Source organism: Manis javanica, chromosome 8 (genome assembly GCF_040802235.1).
Source record: "Manis javanica isolate MJ-LG chromosome 8, MJ_LKY, whole genome shotgun sequence".
Classification (NCBI taxonomy): domain Eukaryota; kingdom Metazoa; phylum Chordata; class Mammalia; order Pholidota; family Manidae; genus Manis; species Manis javanica.
Window position 1 is genome coordinate 11,959,575 of NC_133163.1, and position 18,886 is coordinate 11,978,460.

General features: G+C 35.7%; 1 protein-coding gene across 2 annotated transcripts in view; it reads right to left on the reverse strand.

Moving 5' to 3' along the window:
• Window positions 1-245: 245 nt before the first annotated feature.
• Window positions 246-18,886, reverse strand: part of CPSF2 (cleavage and polyadenylation specific factor 2) — a 30,725-nt gene continuing 12,084 nt past the window's right edge. For both annotated transcript variants that reach the window (XM_073241950.1, XM_073241951.1), the window contains exons 8-16: window positions 17,589-17,776; window positions 16,632-16,922; window positions 12,575-12,675; window positions 12,048-12,248; window positions 9,482-9,634; window positions 7,938-8,163; window positions 3,884-4,183; window positions 2,561-2,695; window positions 246-2,191 (exon numbers count right to left, since the gene is read on the reverse strand). In XM_073241950.1, coding sequence (XP_073098051.1) covers window positions 2,099-2,191; window positions 2,561-2,695; window positions 3,884-4,183; window positions 7,938-8,163; window positions 9,482-9,634; window positions 12,048-12,248; window positions 12,575-12,675; window positions 16,632-16,922; window positions 17,589-17,776 — 1,688 coding nt within the window. In that variant the 3' untranslated portion in view covers window positions 246-2,098. The remainder of the gene's footprint in view (window positions 2,192-2,560; window positions 2,696-3,883; window positions 4,184-7,937; window positions 8,164-9,481; window positions 9,635-12,047; window positions 12,249-12,574; window positions 12,676-16,631; window positions 16,923-17,588; window positions 17,777-18,886) is intronic.

Below are 18,886 nucleotides of genomic sequence, written 5' to 3' on the forward strand. Positions count from 1 at the left end.
TTTTGGAGTGATGACAGTATTCTGGAATTAGATAGTGGGTTGCACAACTCAGTAAATATACTAAAAAAACAATGAACTATACCTTTTAAAAGACTGAATTTTATGGTATGTGAATCAGATCTCAACTTTTAAAAACGGCAATGACCTTCTTTAGAAAATTTTTTTCCTCACTTATGCTTCAGACCACCTACTGGTTCAGAAAAGTCTGCAGTGATATATGACATTTATAAGCCCACTACAACAGATACCATAGCAAAATTTATTTTTAATCAAATTATTTACAGCTATCAGCTGACAGTCCACTTATATTTATTTTGCTTCTAAATAGTAAAGATCTGAAAGTTCCTCTGAATTTATGATTTATCCCATAGTCCTTTTTTAAACTTACATTTTTCTTAAGCAACTGAAGCTAAACAAATGCCTTTATTTAGAAATTTTAGTGATATTGTCATTTAGAAAACAGAGAAAAGCATTGCACCTGCAATGACATTAGTTAGCACAGCCATCTTGTTGAAGTACTTTAAGATTTAATTCCTGTTCATAGTTCATAGGCTATTCAAGAAACAATTTTTCAGTATCGGTATTACAATGCAGTATGTATCACCAGATGCTTTAAGCCATGAAACAAATGCAGACTTTCTTTCTCTTGGAATACAAATAGGATTCTAGATTTACTCTATTCAGTAATGAGAGTTTCAGTGAAATTTCTTCAAAGCTCTACAAAGAAAACATTTTCTCTAACTTCATTTTCCATAACATTGTTTTGTATGCCTAGTTTTCAGCATCGGAAGGCTGTAAACTTTGCCTTAGCCCTATAATCCACAATAAAAGCTTTGTAAGCATCTGGAAAAGAATGAAATATTAATTCTAGTCTGATATCACTGGGTTGTAGTATACATGGTTCCATTTAAGTTAAACAAAAAGACTGATCGTCCTAAAAATGCTAAGTGTTAAAAACAGGGCTTAAATATTTAAGACATAAACATCAAGGACTGCCATCATTCAGCTATATTCTAAAAAAACATCAACAGATTCCAATAGGGTGACATGATTTTCATTTTTAAGTTCAATGAAGGTTGCATATATTCAGTTTTTACTCTCACAGAAGTGGTTTATACTGTATAAGGGCTGCTAGCCTCAAGAAAATTATGAACACAGAAAAGATGACTTTATCCAACTTCAGTATTATTTTTGTACAAATGTGTATAAAATCTAACTACTGCTTGGACAATCTAAGGGGAGAGCAAGCCTAAGAGGTGAAAACACTTATACTTTTAATTAAATTATGCCGTTACCTTATAAAAGGTGAGGTCCAACATTTGTTTCCTTAATCAACAGCACCAAACAGTTTCCAATACGGTACCCTAGCTGAGAGTCAAGATGCATCTAAAATGTATGAAGAACTAATAAGACTAACACATCACGAAGTTATGTCTATTCATATGTGGTTTATAATTCAAACTGACGAACAGATCTTCATAAAACAAGAAATAGAAATAAAAACTCATTTCTGAACCAAATGTGCACTATGTCACAGTAGAGTAAATCGCTAGGACATAGGGGCATGGAGTAGATATGCTCCATGTGAAGACAACTGCATATTAGAATTGAAAAGAAGAGTTGTATCACATACTCTTTGTTCTTTAAATAGATAAGCCTCAAAAAAATGTTTTATGTTTTTTTTACAGCACATCTTTTGCAAATAATTCTCACTTTTCATTCCAGAAAATTTTTTAAAGTTTGCAAGAAGTCATGCAAACATATTTCTCTAAGGCCATGAACTGGTTTCCTAAATTGCATTGCTTTATTCAAGTAAAAAGCCCTTCTGTAAGGGGTCTGTAAAGGGGACCTGTCACCTTCAACTCTTGGGCCTGTGCCCTTGTCAGGGGCTTCAGTGCTCTGAAAAAGCCCAAAGGTACATATGCTCATTTGAGCATTAGCAAAATGGTCTTTATTTACATTTTTTAAAAATCTAGCACATGTTAAATTATTTTGGAAATTCTTTTTGTATGTTACAAAACAGAAAAACAAAAGGTTAGAATAAGATAATCCTTTTTTCTTAGAAAGGTCAAACAGGTATTTCCTGACATCAAGTCCTTCATACAATGGCATACTGTTCATATAAAAGGTCTCTTATCCTATAAAAATCTTGACAAAGGCATCCTTCTAATCCAATGCGTCCAGTTTCCGTCTAGAAACCAAGTTAAAAAAAAAAGTTATTTAGTACATTTTCTACTCATTAATATGCAGACATAATAACTAAAATATATTAACGAGATTATTTTATGATTGGTCCAGAAATGGGTTGCTCTGATTCACAGAATATGGATATAACATTCAAGTCATGAATTTTATAGACATGCCAGGATTCAAATAATAAAGTTTATAATAAAATTGTATCATTTCTTTGAGTCACTTTTACAAGCCTTCAAGGTCATCATTATGAATATAAATTACTGATCTTCAGTTTGTGAGATTACCAATCCAGAATTACAGTATTCGAAATGACAAAACATCAGAAGCATTTGCTCAGTTCAGTCCTTATTAAAAACATACTTACTCTACGGACTGCTACTTGATTGTTGCAAACAAGTACACCTCCTACAAATTCAGCTTGAATCCCCTCCCGTAAAAGAACTTGTTTGAAGTCTGACAGTCTTGGTTCATTCATAAAAACTGATTGATGTCCAGGAACCTTAGATAAGGTTAAAGGGGAAAGAATAACTTCAAAAAAACCCACGAGACACACAGTTGTATAGAATAAAGTGAAATAACACATGATATTGAAGATATTTTCTATTACTCTGTGACGTCCTTTGACAGATTATTTTAAGAGTGGGTTATCACATTCCAAGTTGTTATTCTGGATTTTACCTCATTATTTAACATTACAAAGCCCTTCACATTTTCTGAATGTTTCAAAAATCAATTTTGTTAGTCATACCTCCTAATAACATAGAGACTTTGGTAATGTTATGCTCTTCAGTCACGCACTTGCCTGAGGAGGTCACCTAGAGTGCCAGTAGGTAGAACTGAACCAAAAATTCATTTTCCAGATCCTCTGCTTAGTTCAGAGGATAATTCTCTGATGCTACTTTCACTTTTCCTCGCCACTTCAGGCAAATGCAATGGATGCCATGGGCTTCAGAATCATAAAGGCAAGTGGTTCAACTTAATGCCGCTACTCTGAAATTGCTTGGAAGAGTGCTAGCTCTTCAAAAGAAAAAGATTCTAATTCTTCCTCCTAATTTCAAGAGTAGTACTAGAAGGGGATCCAGTGATAGAGGCTGTCTCTCTAGTTGGTACTACACCGACAGGCTTGAAGACATCACGTGACATGCAGGCAGGACTCCTAAGTTTTAGTATCACAGTAAGTTAATCACCTGCAATCTTTGCCAATTAACTAGATATCTCCTGAGAACATCTATATCTAGACTAGAATTACATCTATACTTAATAAAAGATTTATAATCATATCAAAACCAAATGAGATTTAAACTGAAATTGACAACAAAAATGGAATATAAGAGTAAGATGTTCTTAGAAAAGTATAAATTTCATGATTGAAAGCAGGTAGGTGATCCTCACAGATCATCAAACTTAGTATTTAAAGACCCATACTGAAGAAACAAATCATGAAACAATTACGTATCTTACAAATTTGCTAAAAGTTTCCTTTAAACCGTTATTCCCTAGCTGTATAGGACACACACACACACACACACACACACATGCACACACATAAACATCTTAAGTAATCTTCTTAAAAACTCTGAAGGGCTACATGACCCATATTTTAAATGGTTAAACACAAAAAAGGAAAATTCGAAGGATGAAAAATTAAGGGAGAGAGAAGCAGCACAGGTTTGTTTGTTTTTTTTACCTCATGAGGTGGCAAGGGTTCCAAAGTAGGAATGACCTCACTTTCTTCACCTGTTTCTTTCTCGTCATCTCCAAACAGACTTTTCATGGCCTTCTGTTGTGCTATGACGCTAGAATCTGAAGGAGCGTCCACTGGCATTTCTGAGTCTTCTCCATCATCCTTTAGTTCTCCTTCTTCTAAAATAACTCCTGTGTCTACTTTAGAGACCCTCATGTCTAAGACACCATCTATCCAAGCTAACTCGGCATCTTTGGCCTTACAAAACTGAAGGGAGCTGACAAGTGAGTCTTTTAATCTCACCTAGATTGATACAAAGGGGAGGGAGAGAAATAAAACCCAAAGAGCATAAATTAACAAACAAAACCTACTAGTATCATCTTCAAACTCCAGTAATGTATATTAAAATTTGAAAATCTTTCACTCATCTGATCTTCACCATGACCAGTAATGACCTAATGCCCTCTAAGACCATTAGGGCCCTTGTCTACTTTGCAAAGTAAAGGTTCTTAACCCTGACAGCACATTGGGATCACATGGCTATTTTGTGTGTATGTGTGTGTGTGTCAAAGAAATCCTTTATTTCTTGTTTTCTGGACAGTACCAAATGCATAACATCTTGTCTGAAGGATAACTTACACAACTGAACGGGCCTGAAATCTATCTTAGCAATTACATAGGTCTATAGTTTTTTTTATTTTTATTTTTTATTAAGGTATGATTGATACACACTCTCATGAAGGTTTCACATGAAAAAACAATGTGTTTACGACATTCACCCACACCACCAAGTCCCTACCCATACCCCAATGCAGTCACTGTCCATCAGTGCAGCAAGATGCCACAGATCCACTATGTCCCTTCTCTGTGCTACACTGTTCTCCCCGTGATCCCCCACACCATGTGTACTAAACATAATACCCCTCAGTCCCCTTCTCCCTCCCTCCCACCTGTCCTCCCACACCCCTCCCCTTTGGTAACCACTAGTTCATTCTTGGAGTCTCTGAGTCTGCTGTCATTTTGTTCCTTCAGTTTTGCTTCATGGTTATACTCCACAATGAGGGAAATCATTTGGCATTTGTCTTTCTCTGCCTGGCTTATTTCACTGAGCATAATGTCCTCCAGCTCCATCAATGTGGTTGCAAATGGTAGGATTTGTTCCTTTCTCTTATGGCTGAATAGTATTCCATTGTGTATATGTACCACATCTTCTTTATCCATTCATCTACTGATAGACACTTAGGTTGCTTCCATATCTTGGCTATTGTAAAAAGTGCTGTGATAAACATAGGGGTGCATATGTCTTTTTGAATCTGAGAAGTTGTATTCTTTGGGTATATTCCGAGAAGTGGGATTCTGGGGTCAAATGGTATTTCTATTTTGAGTTTTTTGAGGAACCTCCATATTGCTTTCCACAATGGTTGAACTAGCTTACATTCCCACCAGCAGTGTAGGAGGGTTCCCCTTTCTCTGCATCCTCGCCAGCATTTGTTGTTCTTAGTCTTTTTGATGCTGGCCATCCTTACTGGTGTGAGGTGATGTCTCATTGTGGTTTTAATTTGCATTTCCCTGATGATTAGTGATGTGGAGCATCTTTTCATGTGCCTGTTGGCCATCTGAATTTCTTCTTTGGAGAACTGTCTCTTCATATCCTCTGCCCATTTGTTAATCAGGTTATTTGCTTTTTGGGTGTTGAGGTGTGTAAGTTCTTTATATATTTTGGATGTTAACCCCTTGTCGGATATGTCATTTACAAATATATTCTCCCATACTGTAGGATGCCTTTTCATTTTGTTGATGATGTCCTTTGTCACATGGCTTTTTTTAAAAAGAAAAAAATTACTGCCACGGTCCACCTCTAGTGGTTCTAACTGGCAGGACTAAGGTCAGAGCATTGAGGGCCCCTGATGCCCCCAAAGCTGACCGGGTGATTCTCATGTGCAGCTGAGGCTGAGAACTACAGATAAGTTTCATCCTCTAGTCCTGCTGCTGCTGCTTGAGTCCTGAGCTGCTCGTGACGTCCTCGACACACCATGCGGTTTCATACATCCATGTTCTTGGGATGCTGCTTCCTCCTGCTCTGCCCAGAATGATTTTTCTGCCTGGTGAATTCCAATCCATTTTTTCCAAATAAATGTTGACACCACCCCTTCCTTAACTGATATCCCCTTCCACTAATGGGTAAGAGTTCATCTCTGTGCTATTCCTGTTTTCTCTAACTACCTCCACTTTTTTAAATTAGGAATAGAATCTGGACATCTGTGAATTTTTTTTTTTAATTTTTGAATTCTTCAGTACTCACTATTCCCCTCACCTCTGTACTTCTGCAAACGTTCCCTCTGCCTTGGAACACCCTCCTTCTCTTTCCTACCCGATGTACCACCATGACAACCTGGCTAAACACCTCTTAGGATTTGGCTTTGTGATTACTTTCTCTGGGAAATCTCTAAACCTCCAAGTTTGGGTTGGGAATTCCCTCTTTATACTCTCAAAACACCCTGTATTTTCTCTATCAGAGGTATAACATATGATAACTGCCATTTCCTTGTTATAAGCCCCATACACTACAAGATCTGCTTATCTTTTTTTTTTTTGGTATCACTAATCTACAATTACATGAGCAACATTATGGTTACTAGACTCGCCCCATCATCAAGTCCCCACCACATACCCATTACAGTCACTGTCCATCAGCATAGTAAGATGCTATGGAATCACTACTTGTCTTCTCTGTGTTGTACAACCCTCCCCGTGCGCCCCACTACATTGTGTCTGCTAATAGTAATGCCCCTTTTTTCCCCTTATCCCTCGCTTCCCACCCATCCTCCCCAGTCCCTTTCCCTTTGGCAACTGTTAGTCCATTCTTGGGTTCTGTGATTCTGCTGCTGTTTTGTTCCTTCAGTTTTTTTCTTTGTTCTTATACTCCACAGATGAGAGAAATCATTTGATAATTGTCTTTCTCCACCTGGCTTATTTCACTAAGCATAATACTCTCTAACTCCATACATGTTGCTGCAAATGGTAGGATTTGTTTTCTTCTTATGGCTGAATAATATTCCATTGTGTATATGTACATCTTCTTTATCCATTCATCTACTGATGGACACTTAAGCTGCTTCCATTTCTTGGCTATTGTGAATAGTGCTGTGATAAACATAGGGGTGCATCTGTCTTTTTCAAACTGGGCTGCTGCATTCTTAGGGTAAATTCCTAGGAGTGGAATTCCTGGGTCAAATGGTATTTCTATTTTGAGCTTTTTGAGGAATCTCTATGCTGCTTTCCACAATGGTTGAACTAGTTTACATTCCCACCAGCAGTGTAGGAGGGTTCCCCTTTCTCCACAACCTCACCAACATTTGTTGTTGTTTGTCTTTTGGATGGTGGCCATCCTTTCTGGTGTGAGGTGATATCTCATTGTGGTTTTAATTTGCATTTCCCTGATGATTAGTGATGTGGAGCATCTTTTCATGTGCCTATTGGCCATCTGAATTTCTTCTTTGGAGAACTGTCTCTTCATATCCTCTGCCCATTTTTTAATTGGATTATTTGCTTTTTGTTTGTTGAGGTGTGTGAGCTCTTTATATATTTTGGATATCAACCCTTTATCAGATCTGTCATTTATCAAATATTCTTCCATATTGTAGGATGCCTTTTTGTTCTATTGATGGTGTCCTTTGCTGTACAGAAGCTTTTCAGCTTGATGTAGTCCCACTTGTTAATTTTTGCTTTTGTTTCCCTTGCCCAGGGAGATATGTTCATGAAGAAGTCGCTCATGTTTATGTCCAAGAGATTTTTGCCTATGCTTTTTTCTAAGAGTTTTATGGTTTCATAACTTACATTCAGGTCTTTGATCCATTTTGAATTTACTTTTGTGTATGGGGTTAGACAGTGATCCAGTTTCATGCTCTTACATGTAGCTATCCAGTTTTGCCAAGATCTGCTTATCTCATAAGGCGAGGGACCATGTCTGCCTTACTCACCCCTGTATTCCTAATGCATCTGTCCTAACCTGCAACAGAAAGCACTTATTTCATGTCCCAGATGCCAGCATACTTACCTGGTAGATGTGAGTCTCACTAGTGGCATCGACTGTCTCATGCAGCTTTGGCATATACACTTTAATATCTTTCCCACCAAATGCACGGCAGCACTCTGCAAGATCCTGACTGGCCTCCGGTGGTCCATGGACAATAATCAACTGTCGTGGCTTCATCTGATTAATGATCTTTTTAATGGAATCCCCATCAGAGCGTCCTTCATAGTCTATGTAAGTAACCCTAGCTCTGTAATTACACATGATTATTCAAGCTTACTTTTCTGGTAAATTAATTCTACAACTAAGCTTATAATGGCTTTTATCATCAGGAAAGAAATGTGTACCATACATAAAATGAGGATTTGAGGAATACACATGTTACACTGTTAGTATGTTATTTCGGGGACAGAGATGATGGATTATTTAATAGATATTATTAGAAAAAATGGCTCACTACCTAAAGAAAAATAAAATTGGACCCTGACCTAATGCCATACATCTTAGCAGGTAAGGAAAAGCCATAAGAGAGATATGCAAGGGTCTAAATTTAACAGAATAACATATAAGACTTATCTTTGTGACCAGGGACAGGGAGGATTTAAAAACCTCAAAGACCATAGTGGTAAATATTTTCTAATTTCATTACATTCAAAATTAAAGATTTATTAAAATGAAGTAGACCAGGGATAACTCTTACAAACAAAACAGAAAGAGAAGGAACATTTGCACTGTCTAAAACCAACCAGGGATAATATCCAGAATATGCAATGAACTCCTACAAACCAGTAACAAAAGGGGAGCAAGCCCTAAAGAAAAATACACAAAGGAAAACAAAGAAAACAAGCATTTGAAGAGAGAATCGAATTTAAGCAGACTTACACCTATTAGACTGGAAAACATCATTATAGAGTCAGATAATGCCAAATGTTATGAGGAAACAGGGATGAAGAAACCTCCTGCCCTGCTAGTGAAAATACAAAATGATGCAGCTATACTGGAGAGAATTTTGTGATAATGTTAATATGCATTACTTAGACATTAGGCTCAAGAATATATACTAAATGATATCACTGGACAAAGAAACCACTTTGCTCTCTAATGACTTAAAAAAATTCCAAAATAATTATTTATTAACTGTACTAAGATAAGGAAAAAATGGTTTCACAATTACTTCAGATCACAATAGCATTAAGATGTTAAGGCACTAGAGATGTTGAAGTCAAGGGATGTATTTTATGAAACAACCACTTGGAAAAATTATACTTGTGAACTGCACAAGTTCACCTGTGACTAGACTACTAAAAAGACCAGATAGAATGTTTCTTCACATATATGTACAATTTAATGTTTAACCCCCTCCTCACTACTAAATCAATTACTTTGGCATTCAAATATCACTAATAAACAGAAAATATCACCCTACTTTACAAATCTTCACAAATTTTAAAAGCACACTTACTAAAGGATATTCAGAAATTCATGTTTGAAACAATATAAATTATATAGTTCAAGTGCTTGAAATTTTATCTTGTAATCTATTTTCAAAATGTAATGAAAGTACTTACTTTATTTCAATAGACTCTGTGGCAGATATACACTTTGTAGGAACATCAGATAAATCCTGATCCATCGGTTCATCTCCATTTGTCAAGCCAGATTCTAATTTACTTTTTTCTTCTTCAGTAGCTTGAAGTTCTGGCACTAAGAAATCCTCTGGTCTAAATAGTAAGTCTCCAATTAGAAGTAATAACAAAAAAGCCAATATCATGTAACACATACAATAGGTAGATGGCATAGTTCTGGACTCCTCATGTATCTCAAGACTTAAATATACATTCAATCCAAAGTCAGTGCAGTTTCGTAATATCAGTCATCAGCTTACTGCACATATTATGTTCTTCATGACTATTAAAGGATGCTCTTTAAAACACACCATGTAGTCTAGTGAGAAGGCCTTAAACAGATCATTAGATTTTAGTAGCTATCAAAAGTACTAATACAACCTGGCCCTGCACTTGCTTCAATAACTCTTTTTCTGAATTTCTATGCTTTCCCTTGCCAATTTTCAGTTCTTATAAATCTCAAGGCCTCTGATTTCCCTAAGATCCCCAATTACTCCATCCCTGCCCAAAGAAAGCAGATGACTCTCCCTCTGCACATTACCAAGAAGACTGAGATACAAAATTATTAGCTCCCTCAAAAGCCTTCATCTATATTTCAACAAAGTGAACACAACTATCTTCCCATTTTTACTCTCAATCAGAGAGAGTTGTATGTTAAATTAAAAAACAAACTTTTAAAAATGCTCTAATCAGATGTGGTACATATACAGAATGGAATATTATTCAGCCATAAAAAGAAAAGAAATCCTGCCATTTACAGCAATATGCATTGATCCAGAGGGTATTAAGCTCAGTGAAATAAGCCAGGTGGAGAAGGACAAATACTAAATGATTTCTCTCATTTGTGGAGTATTAAAAAAAAGCAAAACAGAAGGAACAAAACAGCAGTAGACTCACAGACACAGAGAAGGGACTAGTGGTTACCAAACAGGAGGGGTCAGGGAGGGTAGGTGGGGAGGGAGAAGGGGATTAAGGGGCACTATACTTCGCAATCACAACATAGGTAGGTCACTGGGATTATAGTACAGCACAGAGAATACAATTCATGACTCTATAACATTACACTACGTTGCTAGACAGTGACTGCAATGGAGGGGGTAAGGCCTTGATAATATGGGTGAATGCTGAACCACTGTGTTGTGTAGTGTATATGAAACCATCATAAGACTGTGCATCAATGATACTTTAATAAAAAACAAAAAGTTCTAACCTCCTATAATTGTCTAGGCCTCAGCCCCAAATCCACACTCCTGAAAATCCAGGCCTTTGTTACCCAAAACCGTGATTGCTGCAGCAGCTTCTCAGCCCCTGGAATCCAGTATCTCCTATGTCATTATAGCAGTAGCAGTGGCAGCCACTTTTAAGTACATTTACCATGAGTCAGGTTCTATGCTCAGTGGCTTAAAAACACTACCAAGTTTAATTCTTCTTCCCATTTTTTCAGACAAGGAAATTGAAGCTAAAAAACACTGTCCCTGTGCTAAACACATTGGCCACTAACTAAGTAGAATCGTAAACAAACTGACCAGTGCTATTCAGATTGTTACTTTTCCTCTCTTCTAGAAGGCCAAGTAGACAGTGGGATTTTCCTAATTAAGTCCAAGAATGACCTAAGTCCACTATAAGCTCAAGACTGCATTTTGGAAGTACACAGACAGTACAAGAGAAGGACCTAAGCGTTGGGGAGGCAAGAAAGAAACAGGGAAGTTTCTGGTAGTTTGTGAGGCCAGATTCAACAACCTGGAAACTGGAAGGGAAAACACATATAAGGGCATGACATGAAAAAGCTGAACAGAAGGAAACTGAGAACGCTGGTACCACCAAGAGTGGAGAACGCATACTGCCATTACAGAAATACAAAGAAATGGACCAGAAAAGTAGAGAAAACCAGATCATGAAGGACATCATGTGCTTAGACTGTGCTAAGACATTTGACATTCACCCAGAAAGCAACAGGAACGCTGAAGGATCTTTACGTAGGCTAGTAATGTTTACGAATTTGTGATTAGAACATGAGCTATCAGTCGTTTTTCCAATAGTGAGTACAGAGTTCGTAGATTTTCCAGTTCCCCTCAAGCTATCTCATACTTCTCCTGTAACTAAAACATGTATGCAACACTGTTTGTGGTATAACCTATTTCCCGAACTTAACACAATCACCATCCATCAAAAATTCTTCCTATCCTGTGCCTTTCTTCAATGCATGTCTCTTACTTCTCTTTTTAAGTGGGGAAAAAAGTCTTGATCATCTTCTTAAACGTTTCACATACTTAAGTAATAAAAGTACCAGTTTTCCTAAAATGTTAGTTCTCTAGCTGTTCCTCAACCTTTCTATTTTTAAGTTTCAAACTACAGGTCTCCTCTATCTATCAAGCTGAGGAATTGATAAACTGACAAAGTACATGATACCCAGAAAGGGCAAGTTTACTGAGCTCAAACAATACAGTTAGTTATACACAAAACACATAGGCTAAGCTGTAAGAAAAGAAAGCTTGGTTTGCTCACATACTTGATAATTTCTCCATATTCATCCCATTTGATTCTTTCTTCTGGGGCAGGAAACATAGGATAGGACTTTTTAGCCTGTTTGAAGAAACTCCCTTTACGACTCCCTTCACCTTTCATCATCAGGTCATGCTTAGTTTTATGAGCCGATGGCTGGTCAATATCTTCTTCAACGTCACTCTCATCACTGGAATCTATATCTGCCCTAAGAGGATTTTGGAATAGATTAAGGTCATAAAGACCCAAAAAGATTTTTAATGCTTATAAAATTAACTGAACTGATTCAACAGTAATATAGTAATCAGTATTACTAGATTGATATTTTATAAAACACAGCATTAACTGTCAGTTAATAAATATATATTAATATTAGGACTGAAAGAATTTGGCATTCTAGCACCATTTGAAAGATGCTAACAAAAGCAATGAAGTTAAAAGAAAACTCAAGCATTTTCATTTCAACATTTTTGTCTTAGAAAGTTTTTTTCAAATTACATATATAAACTTCTCATATGTCTGAAAATAACTCACTCTTTTGACTGCTCAAGTTTTTTAGCAGCTTCTTTTTTTAGTTTCTCTTTTTCCAAGTATTCTTCAAGTTCTTTCCCTTCAAGCTTCACACGCTTCCTTAACTAAAGAAAAATAACAGACGAAAGAAAATATTATATAAATTTTTTTTTTGGTTACAGCAATGGGGTGTGAGATATGCCACATCTCTAAACTAATTCATCATCTTTAAATTTTCCTCTGAAATTATTCATTTCCATTATATGCAGTTACAGATCCTATTTAGATTAGTACTAAAATTGAGCTGTCACATATCTGGGATAAGTTTAATTTAAATCAAACTGGTTAAAAATCACCAAACAGGAAAACAAAATACAGATGATTTGTAGTGAGGTCTACACATGATGTAAAACTCAGAAGTCATAAAGGAAAGATGGATCAACATGGCAACATAAAAAAAAAACTCTTTGACATTTTAAATCTCATAAATTAAGAGAAATGGAGAGAGTGATTTGTAGTACTATGTGATTATCAGTAGCTACTTTTTCCTAAGTGCTCTTTCAAACAAGTAAAGAAAAAAATCAACAAATCAAAAAGAAAATAAACATTTAAGCAATTGACAAAACCGAAAACAGTAACAACAGCTATCAAAAGATGTCTAGCTTCACTAGTAATTTTTGAACAAGGCAAAAATTTTTAATGCCATACTATTTTTTAATCTGAGATTGGCAATGCTAATTACTATATGGAGAAAGGATACCTTCAACCACTATCTAAAAGAAAATTAGCACTATGTTAGAAGGCAATTTTGTCAACATCCAAACATGAAAATGTGCTTGTCATTTGACACAGCATTTCTACTTCTAGGGATTTATCCTTCTGCAATGATTACACAAATATGAGGGGGCAGGAAGGACATTGCAGCAACTTTTGTAACAGTAAAAAGGTGGATACAATTTTAAATCGATTAACATAGAATAATGAAATCAGAAAGTCTCAAACTTTTTGATCTCAGGACTGCCTTAGACTCAAAATTACTGAGAACACTGTTTTCTTTTTGTAGGTTACAGGTATTACTATTTACCATATCAGAAATTAGAAGTGAGAAATTTTTAGAATATTTATCTGTTCATTAAAAAATAAAATGATTACATGGTAACATTAGCATTTTTTTATAAAAGATAGTTGTATTTTCTCCAAAGTGGAAAAAAAAATTAGCAGGAATTATGGCATTACTTTATATTTTGCAAGTCTCTATAATGCCTATAGCTCAATATGACAGTTGGATTCTCACACCTGCTTCTGCTTTCAATCTCTTGCAAGATGCTGCTTTGGTTAAAGTACATGAAGAGACTCCAGCCTCATACAAATAAATGTACAGATGGAAAAGGGAAAAATATTTAAATAGGCTTTTCATGAATATTCTTTCTTAATATTGAATTACAACTCAAAAAGTAGTGTTTCTTAAAGGTTAGTTGTAACATGGAATCTGAAACCATACCAGTAACTTTTTGTACTCTTATTAAATTTATTGATTTATCTTATACTTTGAATGGATGTTTTATTTGTGCATTATTTCATAACTACATGCATTGGTCATTTGGAAGTATTGGTTCACCAAGTTATACAGATCTTACAAATGTTGACAATATTTAAATAATCACATTTACAAATATCACCATCAATCCCATCAGCAAAGTCTTAAGTTGTCAATCTGATAGTGATGGGTATAAATTTTCCAAAATGCTAATTTTCACTTGAAAATCTGAATTTTATCAGATTTAAGTAACAAATGCTATGAATTGTTTTCTTAGAATGACAAGTTCAATTTATTCACTTTTGAGAAAACATCTGCAAAATATTCAGGTTAGAATAACTATGTCATTATTTCAAGTAAAGGTGGTATTCTAAGGAAAAAAAGTGGCTAGTTTAACACACAACTCAATTATACAAGTGGTTTCCTTTGAGACAAACATACGTCAGTATACAACACCAAGAGGTTTATGCATATTTCCCATCTTGCCACCCAGACTATTTAAAAAACATTTTACTTGTAAGATTTAACGAAATTAATTACTTCCACTGCTTCAACAAGAACATTCTTAAGTGAAATTGACATTTTTGGAACTACAAGTGCATGGTGATGAAAATGCAGTGACTACTAGGACAATGTGGGGCCACTGTTGATTTATGCTAAGGCACCGGCACTTTACCCACCATTGCTTTCACTCAGCAATACAAATTAGGCATGGTGAAAAAGCAAATAACATCCTATTATTATTACGAAAAATAGTTTTGACCTTGTAGACTGCCTGAAAGGGTCTTAGGGACTTCCCCAGGGGCCCTCACATGATACTGTTGAGAACCACTTGATTAAATAATCACAGCACATATGTGCAGTGTATTATAAAAACACTAAAAAGTATTCATTTATTCAAAAATACTTGAATCTCTATGATATATCAAGTACTATGTAAGGTGAATGTGTATCTACTTACACTGTTCAAACTATGTGGAAAATTTGGTCCCATTTCTTTGAAAAAAAAAAATCATATGGCTATTTGCCTGTGACTAGGAAAAAAAATATCCAACATTCATTCTCTAAAAAATGTCAACAGTCATGACAACTAAATGCAATGTGTAATCCTGGATGGGATCCCAAACAAAACATGAAAGGGAAATCAGAGGCGGTTGGGGCAACCAGCAAAAGTTGAATGGGGGTGAGTGGATGAAATGGTAGTCTAGTATCGGTGCTTATTTCCATATGTCAATAGATGTACCATGGTTTCCAGGAGTGTCCTTGTCTTCAGGTAACAAACACTGCTTGCTGTGTTTAGAAGTAATGATGGAATATCTGCAGCCTCCTTCCAAAGAGTTGAGAAAAAATATCTAATATTGTGGTTGTGTGTACATAGAGAAGTGATAAGGCAAATCCAGTGAAATGTTAACAACTTGGGAATCTGGGTATCCTATTTTTACTTCAAAATTATTTCAAAATAAGAAGTAACAACAAGAACAAAATTAAACCAAAATCAAGTGATTCTACTATATAAAATAAATTAGTGATTTACATGTTTTTTTCTGGCATCCCACACATGCCTCATAGCTAACTTGAAAGTAAATTCCATTTAGAAAAGTGTCATTATGTTCCTGTGTTAGCAACTTAAACAGATTCCTACCTACAAATAAATTTTAACACATTTACCCCTTGATTTAGTTTATGCTTGTTGCATTAATAAATTTTGCTCTCCATTTTTTAAGATATATCCATTTTATATTTAAGACATCTAAAAGTAATGGCTATACTCAGAGACAGATTTCTAGAATAATCAACCCTAAGATATTTTCCTTCCTACCACTGTATTACATCCAGAGATTTGGAGATTGTGGTTAAGTATGACCACAGGAGTGGACAGCATTATCATGGGAAGGGATGGCTAAGGTGGAGTAAAGGAAAAGATCATTAAGAAATAAGGAACTAAGGGAGCCAAGGAATTGGACAGATCATATACATGGATGCTAAAGTCATCAAGGAAGCAGCCCTGAGTATGAGTATACAGAAAGACGATGAACAAGCATCTAAAGTCAACAAGAATCAGTAAATGTCAGAAATAAGGAGAGGTTGCTGTATTGTCAAGTCTGATGGCATGAACTACAGAGGGAAAACAAATGGCTTGAAAGCTGTAATACAGAAAAAGGACACGTACCTCACCCAAAGTCCATGAAATGTGGAAGAGAAAAAAGAAGCAAAGGAATACCTACTTCAAAGGGCAAGGAAAAATGTGAACCTTTCAGAGAGATTGAGAGTTTGTGTGACACACACACACACACACACACACACACACACACACACACACACACTCACACTCACAAACCTACCTCTTCTGGGTATCATGGAAGGGTTTCAGCTCCAGAATGAGAATTTCCAGTTTAAGGAAGTCTGCAATTTGTGCTGTTAAAGTCTCTCTACTGTTATTCTGATAGCGATCTTGTTTTATTTTTGGTCACCAGTTTTTATAAACATCATGCATAATGTATCCCCCAAACAGTTTTATGATAAAGTTCACCTACAAACACTTACCTCTATTTCTGTAATTTTTTCAGAAGGATTATCAATTAAGAAACGCGCTAAAGTCCCAGGAGTAGTTCTGTAAGTTAGAATGATTGAGTTTTTAGGGTCCTGACACCACTGAATAAAGAGATCCCTTGAAAATCCACATTCCAAGTCAGGCTGGCTGGCAAGCACGACTTTAGGGCTAGGCACTCGAGCCAAGTCAGAAAGACCGTGACAGAGAGAGAGATGGCGAAACTGAAATGGATTATTTCTTTTGTCTTCAAAACATCTCATCAATTTATCACTCATCCATTCTACCTAATATGGGGGGGAAGGTGACAACAATTAGAAAATACTGTTTTGTAACTTCAATGTATTCTACAATAGTCAAGGAGTTGAAGTTTTATCTTGCTTTAAGTCTTTTTCCTACCAGTAGTTGCTTAAATTTGTACCATTTTGACAAGCAGCTTATTTTCTGTTTCTGTTTCCCACTAGATCCTCCCATCCCAATGCTCATCTCATTCTGCATAATGTTTCAGTTCTAAGTCACCTTAAATCTTATTGAGAAGGCAGCGTCTAAGTTCTAAATGAATGTTACCTCAGAGGTTGCTTTTTCAAGGAAAAAGAGCTTTAAAGGAAGAGAAAAATGAATTGTACCATTTATATCCCATGAGGTAGGTTCTACTTTTGTCCCCACTTTACAGACTGTGATGCTGAGCATTTGAGAAACAATTTGCCTAATCTATAAAATGGGGACAGAACAGAACTACTTCATAGAGTATATAAGGATTTGATGAATGCATGTAAACATACAGAACAGTAAGTGGTTAGCTTTTATCTTTATTATTATTGTTATTATTTGCATTATAACCATCAACCTCTTCAACAGGAAAATAAATACAAAGAGCAATTAAGACCTTGTTTTCCGAAAGCCTAATCTTTGTAGCAAACTTCTTTATTACAAATGATAATATAAAAACAAACCTGGGACTTAGAAAACTCCACCACATTATAACTGACATTATTTAGGAGTGCCAATGAGTAAACACCCAATCCCGCATCTTTAGTTCTCCAAATTTGATCAAGGAGTTGAGCAAGTTCCAAAACTCTGCCTGCAGTGTCCACTGCTATTAGTACATTTCCATCACCTCGAAGTGTTTCCAGGACATTTGCTAGAAAACAGGAATTTAAAATCTCTATACAACATTACAATACTTTGTTACAAAATTAAAGGTAATTTTATCTTCATGTTTTTACTATAGACTTTAACTTATACATAAGCAATTACTAGGCCAAGTACAAAATAAAAAAATTTGACTCAGGTTATTACAACTACTCTTTATGCTATGAATATATCCCCACAAGATGCAAAAATAATGCCATTAACTCAATTTTTTTCATTGAAAAATTATAAATCTATGATTTTCAACCTTTTTCACCCACAGTATACATAGAAAATGGTATCTGTACAGTACATTGGGAAAATTGGGTGAGCATGCCAAATTCAACTAGCCTGAGGTTTGCAGGTCACTCTGATCTCACCTGTCCACCCCAGTGAACTTTAAAATAAATAATTCCCACATTATGGGACACACACACACATCTGTACATTATATTCATACACATGAATTTTGTATGTATGCATGCCTGTAAAATAAAATATAGATTATATTCCTTCTTCCAACAAAGGTATCTTTATAAATAGATTTCCATGCTCTAGATGAAAATCTGCTTGGAAATATTTAGTAAAACCAAACTTTAACAAAAACAAGAACTGAGAACCTTAAAGGTAGTGTAACAGCACAAGAGTTGTATTTTTTAAGCAGATAGATGAAGGCAGTGGTTTTAAAGATGTTTAAAAGTAGAATCCAATTTTCCCTGTTGAAATCCCATGTAGCTTATAAAAAAAAGAATACAAAGTAAAGCAGCTCAAGCCAAAGCAGAAACCCCAGGGATACCCCAAGGGCACCTCTTCTGAGCCAAGACTACAAGATTAGAATGTAAAACCAGGGGCCTATTTGTACCTTCATTTATCTCCTATGCTCATTTTTCTTTTAGAACATAAATGTTTTTCTATTAGATTTATAAGAGCTCTTTATATATTTTGGTGTCCCCTAGACATACACCAGTAGGAGCCAGGGAGACCTAGCTATGTGCTGAGTGGCAGGGAGAAGCCAATCTTTATATCTATCCCACAAAAGCTAAATTCAAACCAACTAAAGCATTTTTTTGTACAAAATATTTATACGGCTACGTAATATTTTTTCAAAAATACTAGTTAG